This window comes from Erinaceus europaeus, chromosome 7 (assembly GCF_950295315.1).
Source record: "Erinaceus europaeus chromosome 7, mEriEur2.1, whole genome shotgun sequence".
In the NCBI taxonomy this organism is placed as follows: Eukaryota; Metazoa; Chordata; class Mammalia; order Eulipotyphla; family Erinaceidae; genus Erinaceus; species Erinaceus europaeus.
Window position 1 is genome coordinate 13,601,246 of NC_080168.1, and position 14,159 is coordinate 13,615,404.

At 51.2% G+C, this 14,159-nt stretch overlaps 1 protein-coding gene across 4 annotated transcripts in view; it reads left to right on the top strand.

The window, feature by feature from the left end:
* The first annotated feature begins 860 nt into the window (after positions 1 to 860).
* INPP5D (inositol polyphosphate-5-phosphatase D) overlaps positions 861 to 14,159 on the top strand; it is a 116,585-nt gene continuing 103,286 nt past the window's right edge. For 3 of the 4 annotated variants that reach the window (XM_060193805.1, XM_060193808.1, XM_060193806.1), the window contains exon 1: positions 861 to 1,127. In XM_060193805.1, coding sequence (XP_060049788.1) covers positions 994 to 1,127 — 134 coding nt within the window. In that variant the 5' untranslated portion in view covers positions 861 to 993. The remainder of the gene's footprint in view (positions 1,128 to 14,159) is intronic. The other variant, XM_060193807.1, reaches the window with a different exon arrangement.

Consider the following 14,159-nt stretch of genomic DNA (forward strand, 5'->3'; position numbering starts at 1 on the left):
TGGCCTGGCCAAGGTAGTTAGCTTCTGCTGTCATATTCTGCTGGGGGGGTGGGTCACAAGGCCTGGACGTGCTACAAGGGGCAGCATCCCACTCTGCAGGAGTGGTCACAGGCCTGTCCACTGTGAGCCCAGAAGGTGGGCCCATCAGAGGTTCCAGCTGAACCCCAGTTGCTGCACTCACCAGGAGGGAGCTCACCCCACCTACCTCCATGACCACTCCTGCCTGGTCACCCCTGATATGCAGAGTGGGGATCTGAGGACCGCTGTGGACTGCACGTGGACCCTGGGCTGAGTGGGAAGGTGCCCCGCAGTGTCGCCTGGCTGCCCTGCCGTCATCCAGTGCCACCCAAGGTCCTCCCTGCACCAGAGACCTGTCTCCAGTTGGGGTAGGGAGCTGCACTCCTGTCTCCTGGCCTTGCTCAGCCCTGGGGCTGGGGACCTGAGTCTTGGTCAAGAGGCTCTGCTCTGGGCCTGGGGGTGGGGGCACGACAGGGAGGTCCCTAGACCTGCAGAGGCACACGCGAGGGGTCTGTACAGGGGGTACCTATTTGTCGTGGCCATGGAGACAGACCTCAGAGGACGTGACTTTTGGTCTGTCCACACTTCCGCAGCAGCCGGCCCAAGCAGTGATACCTCCCCCCGACCCCGCCTGGCCCCCCAGGACTAGCCCCACTAGGGACAGGGACCCAGGAAAAGAGAGACAACAGCTGGTGGCAGGGCGTGTGGACTCTGTGGATCAGGCCTCTATCTCTCTCCTTGCTCTCTCCCACCCCCCCAGGCTAGGTCTCTGCAATGAGGAAGCTCTCTGCAGTTCATTTCCTCTCTCTCAACGCTGAGCGCCTGAAACAGGAAGTCAGCCAGTGAGCTGGTGGCAGCAGCCACCCAGAGAGGGACACAGGGCGAGCGGGTGGTGGCAGGGGCCTGTGTTCCCTTTGAGCAGCGGCGGTTGGTGGCGTGTGGGTGCCGGAGGAGGCCTGGTGGTCCGCGCCCGCCATGGTCCCCTGCTGGAATCATGGCAACATCACCCGCTCCAAGGCCGAGGAGTTGCTGTCACGGACAGGCAAGGATGGCAGCTTCCTCGTGCGCGCCAGTGAGTCCATCTCCCGAGCCTACGCCCTCTGCGTGCTGTGAGTACCTGAACCTCTGCACCCCAACCCGGACCCCCACAAGACCGAGGTGCAGGCCTGCTCAAGGCTTTGCTGGGACCCGGCATACTTTAATGTCACAGATGCTGCAGGGTTGGGACAGGGTTCAAGAGCGGGTCTGGCATGGTGAGGGCACATCATAGACCTGCTGGCCTGGGAGTTTGAGGGGGGATGTGGTGCCCTCAGAATTGCCCAGAGCTGTGTGTGTGTGGGGGGGTGCTGCTCACACACCCCAGAGCCCCTGAGCCTGCTGTCTGGGGCTTCTTTTAGGGTTCTGGGGCTCAGCCCAGGGGTGCAGGCTGGGGGGGGCTAAGTGGGGGCCTGTGGGGAGCAAGTGTGAACGCCAGGAGCAGAGCAGTGTGGTGAGAGGCTTCCCAGGCTTTGTGCCCTGAGAGGAAACCATTGTTTGGGGGCCGGGAATAGGGGTTGGATTCTCTGAAGGAAGGACTTTCGGTTCATCCCAGAAGCTGCATTCGGGGCCCTGAGAGCAGAGGAAGTCACCCCCACTGGTGACTTGGTGGCTCAGCCTCCTTTTCTCCCCACCCTGTGCTCAGCTGCCTCCCAGCCCACTGGGCCCCTCTCTACTGTCAGCACCCCCGCACCCCAACTTTGGGGTGACACTACAGATACTAGGTATCCCCACAACTGAGCCAGCAGCTACTTGATGCAGCTTCCACTTAAGAATATTATTTAAATTTAAATTTCAAAAAGAGACAGTCATTTTATTTCATATGAGAGAGAGAGAGAGAGAGAGAGCCAGGGAACCACTCTCTTACATGCAGCACCAGAGTTGAACCAGGAACCTCAGGCATGCAAGTCCTGCTTACCTGCTGAGCTATTTCCCAGCCTCTAGAACACTTTTTAAAAAAATTTATTTTGGATAGAGTCAGAGAGAAGCTGAGAAGGAGGAGATAGAGTGGAAGAATAACACCTACAGTACTGCTTCACCGCTTGTGAAGCTTCCCCTCTACAGGTGGGGAGTAGGGGCTTGAACCCCTGGCCCTTGCACACTAAGTTGTGTGCTTTACCAGGTGTGGCACCACCCAGACTCTACAGTACCTATTTTGGCTGCCCTCTGAAGGGCCTCAGGGCTTGGGGGCAGGGAGTGTCCCCCAAGACCCCAAGTCACAGCCCTGGACTCACAGTCCCCTCAAAGCCCATCCTTAGAGCTGTGTCCAGGAGCTGTCCAGTGCTGCCCCTTTCATTTCCAGGCCAAACTGCAGGGCATGCCCATGATCACACTATTTCCAGTTGGGGAAACTGAAGCTCAAGCAATGTAAGTGAGGGACCAGCTGCCCCCAGACCACCAGTCACCATCGCACAAGGCTGAGCACTGCGGTCCCTGGCCACTCACCGCGGCCAGCAGGGGGCGCTATCAAAGGGGCCTGGGATCCAGAATGTCCTCAAACCTGACTTCTGGCTCTGCACCTCCACACTGGCCCAGAGTTCCCCCACAGGTACACTCTACCCTGTGGGGACCCCCGACTGACACCTTCAGGAGAGATTGCCATGCTCCTCCCTTCCTGGGACTGGGCTTTGAGGGCACCTGGTGTCTGCACCCTGGATTTCCCGTGTCCCCTTTGCCTGGGGCCCTGGAGCTGCGGGCACAGGGGTGGAGCTTCCCATAGCCCCGCCCCTTCAGGCCCCAGCCCAGGTCCCCCAGTGGGGGAGTGAGGGTGGGGCCACCCTTCCTGCAGGCCCCTGAATAGCTCCAGGGCTGTGAAATACCACGACCACCGAAACTTTTCAGACACTCAGAGCCCTGCTCCCAACACCACCCTTAATTTCACCAATTAAAGTGGTTAAAAAGAGAGAGAGAGAAAGAGCCAAGAGATAGCTCACTGGATAGGGTATGTGCCTGGCCTTGCACCTGGCCTGGGTTAGAGCCCTGGCACCACACTTAGCAGAGCTCTCTCTGTCTCTGAATGAAAAAGTCAGCCCTGGAGCAGTGAGACTGTGCGTGTGTAAGACCCTGGCTCTAGCAAGTTGATAAGTCAATAAATCAATAAATGGCCTCTAGGCTGGGACCCAGTCTCTGGGGCAGGCCACACACTTTGCCACATGTGGGGCCCCAGGATTGAGCCCTGGCACCACATGAGTGCATCATAGCTGGTGGTATTTTGCAGAAGGAAGCTCTATGGACGGTGGCATGGTGCCATGGTCTCTCCTCTCCATCTCTGTCTCTCTTCTGTCTAAAACTAAACGGAGGGGGTAGGAAGAAAAGAAAAGAAACAAGTGACAACTAACTGTCATCTTCCAACTGTTCATTTCCTGGAAGAGAGCATCTTTTCTCACTCACAAGTCAAAAACATGCTCTTTTCAGAAAAAAAAAAAAAAAAACAACCTGATGTGTTGCCAATAGTTTATGCTGCTCTGTGAAGTGCTGAGTCAACAGATACAAGGCATAAGAGAAGCACTGAGGGCCAGGGAGGTGGCACAGCGGTGGGGCACAGGACTTGCAGACCTGAGGTTCCCAGGCTCTATCCTGGACACCACAGATGGCAGGACTCGGTGATGCTTTGGTGTGTGTCTCTCTCTCATGAAAACAAACAAAAAGAATTTAGAAGAATGAAAAATTTATTCTTTGGACAAAAAAGAGGAGTTTAGAGTCAGAAAATAAGAGTCCCCCCAGAAGTGACAGGTGAACAGTTTCTAGCGGCTGCACTGTAGCTTCTGCTGACACCCTCAGCAGCCGAACACCAGCCATTTCTTTCTGTGCGAGGGTTGGGCAGGGGACCAGGATGTGCTCCTGTATGTGTGCCTTTGTGGGACTCGCTCTGGACAGTTTCAAATCTCCCAGAAAGGTTCAGAAATGGGGGGCCTGAGGGGATTAATCTGATTGACGGATTAATCTGGGATAGCAGACACATCCATTTTCACTTTCTGTGTCCCCTGTGGTCTGGTGAAGTCCTCCCTGCCCACACACCTGCTGGCTACAGGCTTTCCTGTTTCACCAGTGACAGATTCCCCCCTGGGTGTCTGTCTGGAATCCAGGGGGCACCCTCACGTGGTGTGCAGGTGAAGGAGGGGGGTTTCTCAGGGCCTCTGGAGGACACTGCCTCCACTGTGAGCCAGGGCTGTAGAGGCAGCCAGAGATGGGTCCCCCAGAAGTCCCCGAGAAGCCTCCAGCCCTGCTCCTGTCAGAGTCTCAGTGGCTGTGGCCCCTTCAGGGTCCCCTCATCTGAGGGAGGCGGGATTCTAACTTCTGGATGACAAGGAGTAGGGTGTATCCCAGAACACAGAGCTTTCCTAGCCTGGGAGGGTGTGACCTGCTAGTCATTTGACTATTTAAATGAATTAGGGAGAGGATGGTAGGAATATATATATATATTAGTGAATATAGACAGCCAGAAATTCAGAAGGAAGGGGGTGATAGGGAAAGAGAGACACCTATAGCACTGCTTCACGACTTACAATTTTTTCCCCCTACAGGTGGGGACTGGGGGCTCGAACCCTGGTCTTAGGGCATTGTCTCTGGACACAGTCTGAAGTGAAGCATGTTGAGGTGGCAACCGTTGTGTGGTCTTAGGGCATTGTAACGTGCGTTCAACCAGGTGGGCCACCACCTGGCCCTGGCAGGGACTTCTGTAATACAGGGACAAGGTGCAGTGACTTGATGGCTTGGCCTTGCAAATCCACCTGTTTTCTCCACAGAGGTGGCCGGGCAGGAAGACTCCCCTCCCCCATGCACTTAGAGAACTCCGCTTGGGGGGGGCGGTTGGGCAGGAGCCCATGTGGTTGAGGTACAGAGAGGGAGGGGAGGCCAGGGCGAGCTGCCCATGTGTTTTGATTCCATTTTTGTCACTTGAGGATGCAAAGTGTCCTTGAGAACAGGAGGGACAGAGGGCTCAGCATTCTCCTCCTTGGGGCTCCCCAAAGATATCAGAGCAGGCCATGCCCCAGTGGGTCTGTGGAGGCTCCTGGGGGGTTGTCTGGCCACCTTGGACAGAGGATGCTAGGAGGCTGTTACTCTCCTCTCCCCAGTAGGGGCCGATCTGCTGCACTTGGAGGTGCAGGCTCTTCTATACCAGGGGCCACGGGTCTGTGGAGCCAGTTTCCCTGTGCCTAGGTTGTGTGGGCGGACCTGGAACAATAACTGGACATCCTAGGGAGTCCCACGTGCCCCCTTTTGCAAAAGCAGCCTTGTCCCTGAGCAAGAGCTCGGGCCCCCTGAGCCCGTCAGTTCCCATCCAACATGGCACTGCCCCGTGGGTCCCTCCCCCACCACCACTTCCCGTTCGGGGAGGGGGAAGCTATGTGCTACCTTGGGCTCAGAAACCAGCATCTGGCCCAGCTGGTTGTGACAGGAAAGGGGAGACCTTGCTATCCCTCAGCACAGGGCCCTCTGGGTACACCCCAAAGCTCCTTCCTATGCCCCACCACAAATGCCCCTGCTTCAGCCCCTGCTACCACCAGCAGCCAGAGCTGAGAGGGGCTCTGCTGCCAAGGAAAAGAGACAAAAAAAGAATTTTGAAAAGAGAAAAGTTTATTGTTTGACCAAAGAAGGGGAACTTATAAAAAATGTGTAGCCTTCTCTCTAAAGTGACGGAGTGGAACTGGGTGGTTGAGCGCGCGTGTTACAGTGTGCAAGGACCCAGGTTTGAGCCCCCACTTCCCACCTGCAGGGGGAAAGCTTCACAAGTGGTTCAGTGCCTCAGGTGTCTCTCTCCCTACCACCCCCTTCCCTTTCAACTTCTGGCTGTCTCCAATAAATAAATAGAGATAATAAAAATATTTTAAAAAATAAAATAAAGTGACAGAGAAATACATTCGTACTAAGCCTAGAACCACCAGGCAGAATTGTCATCATTTCTTTGGGAAAGGAGAGAGTATTTTCTGGGATTGTGGGTATCATTTTCATGCCCCAAAATGTTCAGACCTGGGAGGTGTCATGGTGTGAGGAGTTGGATTCTTACTGTCTAACATTTAATCTATCAAGCTCTCCATCTATCTACATATTTCTCCATCCATCCATCCATCCATCCATCCATCCATCCATCCATCCATCATCTATTTACCCATCCATCCACCTCTCTATCCATCTATCCACTCATCCATCATCTATTTATCATCTGTTTATCTATCTCTCCATCCAGCTATCTGTCTATCATTTTTGTGACACCAGGAAGTGAACCCAAAACCTTGCAAATGCACAATACCTCCTCCAGACTATTTTTTCATTGCTTATTTTTAGAAAGAGAGAGAGAGAGAGGAGAGAGAGGAGAGAGAGGGAAAGACAAGAAGAGAGAGAAAAGAGATACCCCAGCATGCCCTATCACCACTGATGTCCCCCCATGCTGCCCATGGTCTTCCTGGGGCTTGAACCCATGACCTCTCTCATGCTGTACCGGGTGAGCTGTCCCCTGCCATATATATCAACAGGAACAAGATGTCTGGGATACTCCACTTCCCAGATGTGGTGACCAGGCAGCCTGGACTTGGTGGCCTCATCCACACAGCCAGGAAGCTGAGGAGCACAGGAAGGACACTGAGTCACTGATCTCCTCTCACCCGCAGGAAGGCTTGCTCCCATGTGGAGCAGACACCCCACGCCACATTCTGCCAGCACAAGGCTGTCACCTGCTGGCTCTGCCTCCAGCTGCAGGTCTTAAGAGGGCTACGGTGTGGGGACCAGACACTGTCCTGGTGTGTGTGTCTGTGTGTGTGTGCTCACTCTGCCCACTCTGGCCTTTAGAGGAAGTGTTACTGTCACTCCCACTTTACAGCAGAGGTAACCAAGACCCAGAGCAGGACTAAAAGACAGCAGGTCCGGGACTCAAACCTGAGCTGTTTTTGAGGAGGTGGGGTGGGGGGTGGGGAACACGGAGAAGGCCAGTGGTGACTTTGGGGTGAAATGCCACTGGGAAGCTGTGGTCAGGAGTGCTCCCTGAGTTTCCTGTGCCCCCACCAGTGACCCCAGAGCAGCCACTCCTTCCAGGGCAAGAGCGTTACATCTATGCGGCAGTGTGCAGATCCCGGCACTCCTCTTGGGAAGGGTCTTGCCTCCGGGAGCCTAGATCTGAGCATCACGCTTCTTCCCTGGGCCTTCCTCCAGTCAGGAGAGCAGCCAGCAGAAGTCCCCCTACCCCAGGCCTCTGAGTTCAGGCCCTCAGTGCTGTGGCTCCCGAGGGACTGGTATCTTCAGATGACCCCAGAGCCCTCTGTGCTCAGCCAGCATTCTTGGTGAAATGCCCACTCTCCAGGCTTGCCCCTCCCCACTTCACCCCCAAGCTGTCATTCACCCCCACAGAGCACCTCTCTCTCTCTCTTTGTTGCCCTTGTTGTGGTATTTTATTGTTATTGTTGTCATTGCTGTTGTTGTTGGATATGACAGAGAGAAATCAAGAGAGGAGGGGAAGACAGAGAAGAGGAGAGAGAAAGATAGACACCTGCAGACCTGCTTCACCGATTGTGAAACGACCCTCCTGCAGGTGGGGAGCCTGGGGCTTGAACCGGGATCCTTACGCTGGTCCTTGTGTTTTGCACCATTTGCACTTAACCTGCTGCGCTACCACCTGCCCCCTTCTCTCTTTTTAATTAAAAATATTTTATTTTTTAATATTTATTTGTTCCCTTTTGTTGCCCTTGTTGTTTTATTGTTGTAGTTATTATTGTTGTCATCATTGTTAGAACAGAGAGAAATGGAGAGAGGAGGGGAAGACAGAGAAGGGGAGAGAATGATAGACACCTGCAGACCTGCTTCACCACTTGTGAGGCGACTCCTCTGCAGGTGGGGAGCCAGGGGCTCGAACTGGGATCCTTAATCTGGTCCTTGTGCTTTGCGCCATGTGTGCTTAACCCGCTGCACTACCACCCAACTCCCAAAAATATTTTATTTTAAGAGAGATAGAAGGAAAGATACAGAGAGACCAGAGCCCAGCTCACCTCTGGCTTATGGTGGTTCTGGGATTGAACCTGGGACCTCAGAGCCTCAGGCATGAGAGTCTTTTGCAGAACTATTATGCTTTCTCCCCAGTGTTTATTTATTTATTTGCCACCAGAGTTATTTCAGGTGCTCGGAGCTGGCACTATGAATCCACTGCTCCCAGCAACCATTTTTCCTTATCTGTTTTATTTGATAAAACAGAGATTGAGAGGAGGGTGAGGTAGAGAGGGTGAGAGAAAGAGAGACACCTACAGACCTGCTTCACTGTGGATGGTAACTGGGGGCTCAGACCTGGGTCCTTGCACCATATACACTCAACTGGTGCACTTCCGCCTGGCCCAAAATGCCCCTTTCTGTGGCTATAGTCCCATGGCTCTGAAACACTCGCCAGGTAGTGTGACCATCTTATCTCTTGAATTCCAGAGTCTGACCCTCCTTCCCTAAAGAGACCCAGGGTTGGTGGGCAGGGGCACCCCCCTTTCTTCTTCCCATCCCAAGGGCCCCCCACCCCCATCTGTGTTTTTGAGCCATTTGCTGTTTCTTCTGGGCATTTCTCAGAAATAGGGCGCACGGGAGGTCTGTGCCTGGCTGACCTCCTCCTGGAGCACTCCTCGCCAAGGCCTGGGGAAGGGTCTGCCTGCCCCACTGCCCTGAGCCATCCAGTCCAGCTCTGCTCACCTGTTAGGAGCAAAGCTGCCAGAAAGTTCTGGCCAGAGTCTCGTCTGTTTCTCGTCCCCCACCCATCACATCCCAAAGGTCTTCCACTCTGGGTCCCCATCAATGTTATTCCCTCCTAGACAAGTGCCCCCCGGAAGTGTGAGGGCCCCCCATGGGGATTTCAAGGTGTATGCCCCTTGTGGTTGATGCTAAGCATCCTTGTGTGGCCTCCTTGGCCTGTCTTTGCCAGGACAGTGTCTATTTGATCCTTTGTGCCTGTAGGGAATGGGGTATCTGTCACTTTGTTGTTACCAGATTCTGGGAAACATCAAGTGGGAGCATGGGGCAGCAGGCCAAACCCAAGGCCAGCATGTGGTAGGTTAGCACCCCTAAGCCCTGGTCATTGGTTTCTTTTTATATATATATATATATATTTAAATTTTATTTATTTATTTTCCCTTTTGTTGCCCTTGTTGTCTTTTTATTGTTGTAGTTATTGTTATTGTTATTGATGCCATCGTTGTCAGATAGGACAGAGAGAAATGGAGAGAGGAGGGGAAGACAGAGAGGGGGAGAGAAAGACAGACACCTGCAGACCTGCTTCACTGCCTGTGAAGCGACTCCCCTGCAGGTGGGAAGCCTGAGGCTCAAACTGGGATCCTTACTCCGGTCCTTGCGCTTTGTGCCACTTGCGCTTAACCCGCTGCACTACCGCCTGACTCCCTTTTTTTATATTTTTTTAAGTTTTAAAAAAATTTTTATATTTATTTTCCCTTTTGTTGTCCTTGTTGTTTTTTATTGTTGTTGTAATTATTGTTGTTGTTTTTGATGTCATCATTGTTAGATAGGACAGAGAGAAATGGTGAGAGAAGGGGAAGACAGAGGAGGAGAGAAAGATAGACACCTGCAGACCTGCTTCACTGCTTATGAAGCGACTCCCCTGCAGGTGGGGAGTCGGGGGCTCGAATGGGGATCCTTCCGCCGGTCCTTGTGCTTTGCGCCACGTGTGCTTAACCCACTTTGCTACCACCTGACTCCTGGTTTCTTTCTTTCTGTTTGCGTGTTTCTTTTGTTTTTGCCTGGGGCTCAGCCCTACATGGTTCCACTGTTTCAGCCCACCATGTTTTTTAATAGTGGGTGAGAGACAGAGGGGGGAGGGAGAGAGAGAGAGAGGGAGAGAGACACCTGCAACACAGCTCCACTGCTTTTAAAATTCACCACACATGGGATCAAGGCTTGAACCCAGGTCCTTGTGTGCAGTGTAACGTGTGTACTCTACCGGATGAGCCACCCAGGCCCTAGGTCACTGGCTTTCTATCAGCTAAACAGTGAGTCATAAAATGAAAAAGAAAAATAAGGGAGGAGGGAGCTGACTCCGGGTAGAAAACGTTCCTTCCATGTGTGAGGCTCTGGGTTTGACCCTGGGTACCCAATGAGAGAACAACAAAGATTAAAAACAAAAACCCCCGGGTGGTGGAGTGGTGCTTTGACCTCCCTCTCTTTCTCCACCCCCATGCCCATAAAGGTTTTTTTTCCAATTAAAATAACAATAAGGTTTGGTAAAATTAAAAATAATAGTAGCAATAGTGAGTTGTGAGGTCTCAGGAGAAACAAAGGGATGAAAGCCCGTGTGTGAGGAAGGCCCCCTAGCAGCAGGAGAGACAGCCATGCTGAGTGTCAGTGTTGCTACTGCAACTTCCTGGAGCCCCAAAGTCGCCTGGGAGGACAGGAGCTCTGGGGCCTCCTCAGAGCTGTGGGGCCTCCTCAGAGGAAGTGCCTCAGAGGCAGCAGGAAGTGCAGCCAATGACGCAGGAGAGGCTGTGGCTGCTGGGGCTGGGGGCTGGTGCCTGTAGGCCTGAGAAAGACAGCCAGCCAGGGAGGATGAGGAGAAGGTGGGGACCAGATGGAGGCCATGTTGGCAGCCCCAGCAGGAGGAGGTTCTGAGGGGCCTGAGGCTTGGGCTCTGAGGAAGCTGGAAGGGCTGAGCTCTGCAGGGAGGGGGGCTGGGTACAGGCTGCATAGCAACCCCCCCTAGGACATGGTGAGTGCAGGCTGGAGCTCTGGGGACCAGAACTTTCTCTGCCTTCCTCATCTCACACTGCCTTTACCCCCACAGGTTATAAAGATGGTGACCAGGGCCAGATAGAGTGGGCTCTATTACTATTATTGCCCTTGTTGCCCCAGAGGCCCAGTTCCTGGGGGGCGTTGGTCCAGCCCCCCCCACCCCCAGGAATACAGCTGCTGAGGCCACAAGTGGCAGGGCAGGAGCAGACCTGCAAATGAGCCTTCCAGGGGAAAGTAAACACACAAACACCAAGTGTGCAGAGGAAGCCAGTCCCTACATTCAGACTGAAGGCTGTTAACCTGTCCATGGTTCTCCTAGAATAGAGAGAAGGTAGGTAGATGATAGATAGATAGATAGATAGATAGATAGATAGATAGATAGATAGATAGATAGATACATACATACATACATACATACATACATACATACAAGAGTATAGTTGCACAGGTCCTTGTGCTTCATATTCTATGCCACCACAACTCAGTATGCTACCACCTGGCCCCCAGGGGAACAGAATTTCTGGCAAGCAACTTGTCATTCTATATCTAGAGTCTTAACTCATACACACACACACACACACACACACACACACACACACACACTTATATTTGTGCTTGTGGGAGGAAAGATAACATAACATAAAGGTTCTGCAGAAAACTTTCATGCCTGAGGCCCTCAGGTCCCAGGTTCAAACCCCCACACCACCACAAGCCAGAGCTTATGGTAAAATTATTAATAATAAAATGTACACATTTTAAAAAATGTTTATTTATTCCCTTTTGTTGCCCTTGCTGTTTTATTGTTGTAGTTATTCTTGTTGTCTTGTTGTCGTTGTTGGATAGGACAGAGAGAAACGGAGAGAGGAGGAGAAGACAGAGTGGAGGAGAGAAAGGTAGACATCTGCAGACCTGCTTCACTGCCTGTGAAGGGACGCCCCTGAAGGTGGGGAGCTGGGGACTCGAACTGGGATCCTTAAACCGGTCCGTGTGCTTCACACCACGTGCGCTTAACCCGCTGCACTACTGCCCGACTCCCCAAAATATACATATTTATACATGTCAATATTTGGGCTGGGGAGCTTGAAGGAATCATGTTAAGTGAAATAAGTCAGAAACAGAAGGATGAATATGGGATGATCTCACTCTCAGGCAGAAGTTGAAAAATAAGATCAGAAGAGAAAACACAAGTAGAACCTGAACTGGAGTTGGTGTATTGCACCAAAATAAAAGACTCTGGGGGGGGGGGGAGAATACAGGTCCTGGAAAAGGATGACAGAGGACCTAGTGGGGGTTTTATTGTTATGTGGAAAACTGAGAACTGTTATGCATGCACATACTACTATTGTATTTACTGTCAACTATAAAACATTAATCCCCCAATAAAGAAATTTAAAAAAAAAAACAAAAGGTTGAATATGGGATGATTTCACTCATAGAAAGAAGTTGAACAACAAGACCAGAAGAGAAATCACTAAGCAGAACCTGGACTGGAGTTGGTGTATTACACCAAAGTAAAAGACTCTGGGGTGAGGAGGAGGTCCTGGAACATGATGGCAGAGGACCTAGCGAGGGTTGAATTGTTATGTGGAAAACTGGGAAATGTTATGCATGTACAAACTATTATATTTACTGTTGATTATAAAACATTAATCCTGCAATAAAGAAATTTAAAAAACAAATGAACAAAATTGGGGCTGGGATCATTGTATTTGGCTCCCAGTAGAGCACACTTAACCATATGCCAAGACCTGGGTTCAAGCCCCCAGCACCACATGGGGTCACCATGGACAGCTCTAGGAGGGAGTGGTAGAACATGCTGTGGTGTCCTTGTCTCTGTGTCTCCATCTCTGTCTCTCTGTCTATCCCTGTCTCTATCCCTGAAATTAAAAGGAAAATAGGCCAGCTGGGAGAAGTGAAATTGTGAATGTGTAAGACCCCAGTGCGTGTATATATATATATATATATATATATATATATATATATATATATATATAATATTGAAATAATGGCTAGTATCTAGCTTAATGATGGTGTGCACAGAACCTATATATGATACACATGAATATATGCCATGTATTAAATACACACCGAGTCTCTCTACATACAAAGTGCCTGTAACACGCAGCCACACAGCCTGGTGCACTGTGTTTTCTGGCTGAAAGCATCGTCACATCTCCTGATCATTCACACTTCTCCCCATGTCCCAGTTTTTCACAGAAGCACAGGATTCTGTGCATGGTGGCGCGCCACTCGTGACATGGCTCTTCTCTTGTCAGGCATCTCAGTGAGCAATGTGTTTTCTTGCATAGATTTGACTGTGGTGAAAGTGCTTAGGAGAAATGTGGCCTCTCTGCCTACACAGCCCGGGGAGGAACTACTGTGGCAAAGGACAGGAACTTTGTTTAGTCTCTGGATACAGAGTAATGAGTTGCCTGTCCTCAGTTTTGTTCCCCTGAATGATATGGTGGGCATTTCTAGGGAGAGCCCACTGCATGCCAGTCTCTGTATTCTGAATATTTCCGTTGGGGGAGGGGTGGAACACAATTAAGGGAATGGATTTCACTGCTCAGGGTCAACTTTTTCAGATAGGGACACAGAGACAGAGAGAAGAAAGACACCGTAGCACCAGCCTCCCCCACCCCACATAAATAGTATGTAGCTCTGGACTAGAGACATGACATCTTTTTCAGAAAGAAAAACAGAAACAGAGAGAAAGAGACAGGGAGAAAGACACCAGAACCTCAAAGCTTCCTTCAGTGTGGTAGGAACCTGGCTCAAACCCGGGCCATGCCCATGATAAAGTAAAGGCACTATCCAAGTGAGCTTTCTTGCTGGCCTTAGTCACTGCCCAACCCCTTTCCTTAGACTCCCTTTACCCCTTCTCCCATGCCCCACCCTCCTCCCCTCTGGGAACTCACTTTGTCATCAGTGTCTGCTGGTTGGTTTGCTTTTCATTTTGTCTGTTCATCAATTTTGCTTCCTTAAATTATCGGACACATAGGTGAAATCATCCAAGGCTTGTCTTTTACTTTCTGATTCATTTCACTTGGCACAATTGCCTTGTGTTTCTTCCATTGTGCTGCAAACAAAAGCATTTTTTATGTGTCTGAATAGTAGCCCACTGGGTCTGTAAGCCACATCTGTTTATAAAATAGTCCTATTTAGTTATTTGTTTATTTTTGGACAGAGATAAAGAGACATTGAGATAGGGACAGAGAGGTAGAGAAGGGAAAGGGAGTGAGACACCTGCAACACTGCTTCATGAAGCTTCCCCCCTGTAGCTGGGGATGGGGGCTTGAACTCAGGTCCTTATGCATTAAGACGCTTTTTATTTGTTTGTTTTTTCCTTTCCTTCTCTTTTCTTTCCTCTTCTTCCTTTCTTTTTCTTTTCTTTTCTTTTTTTTTAC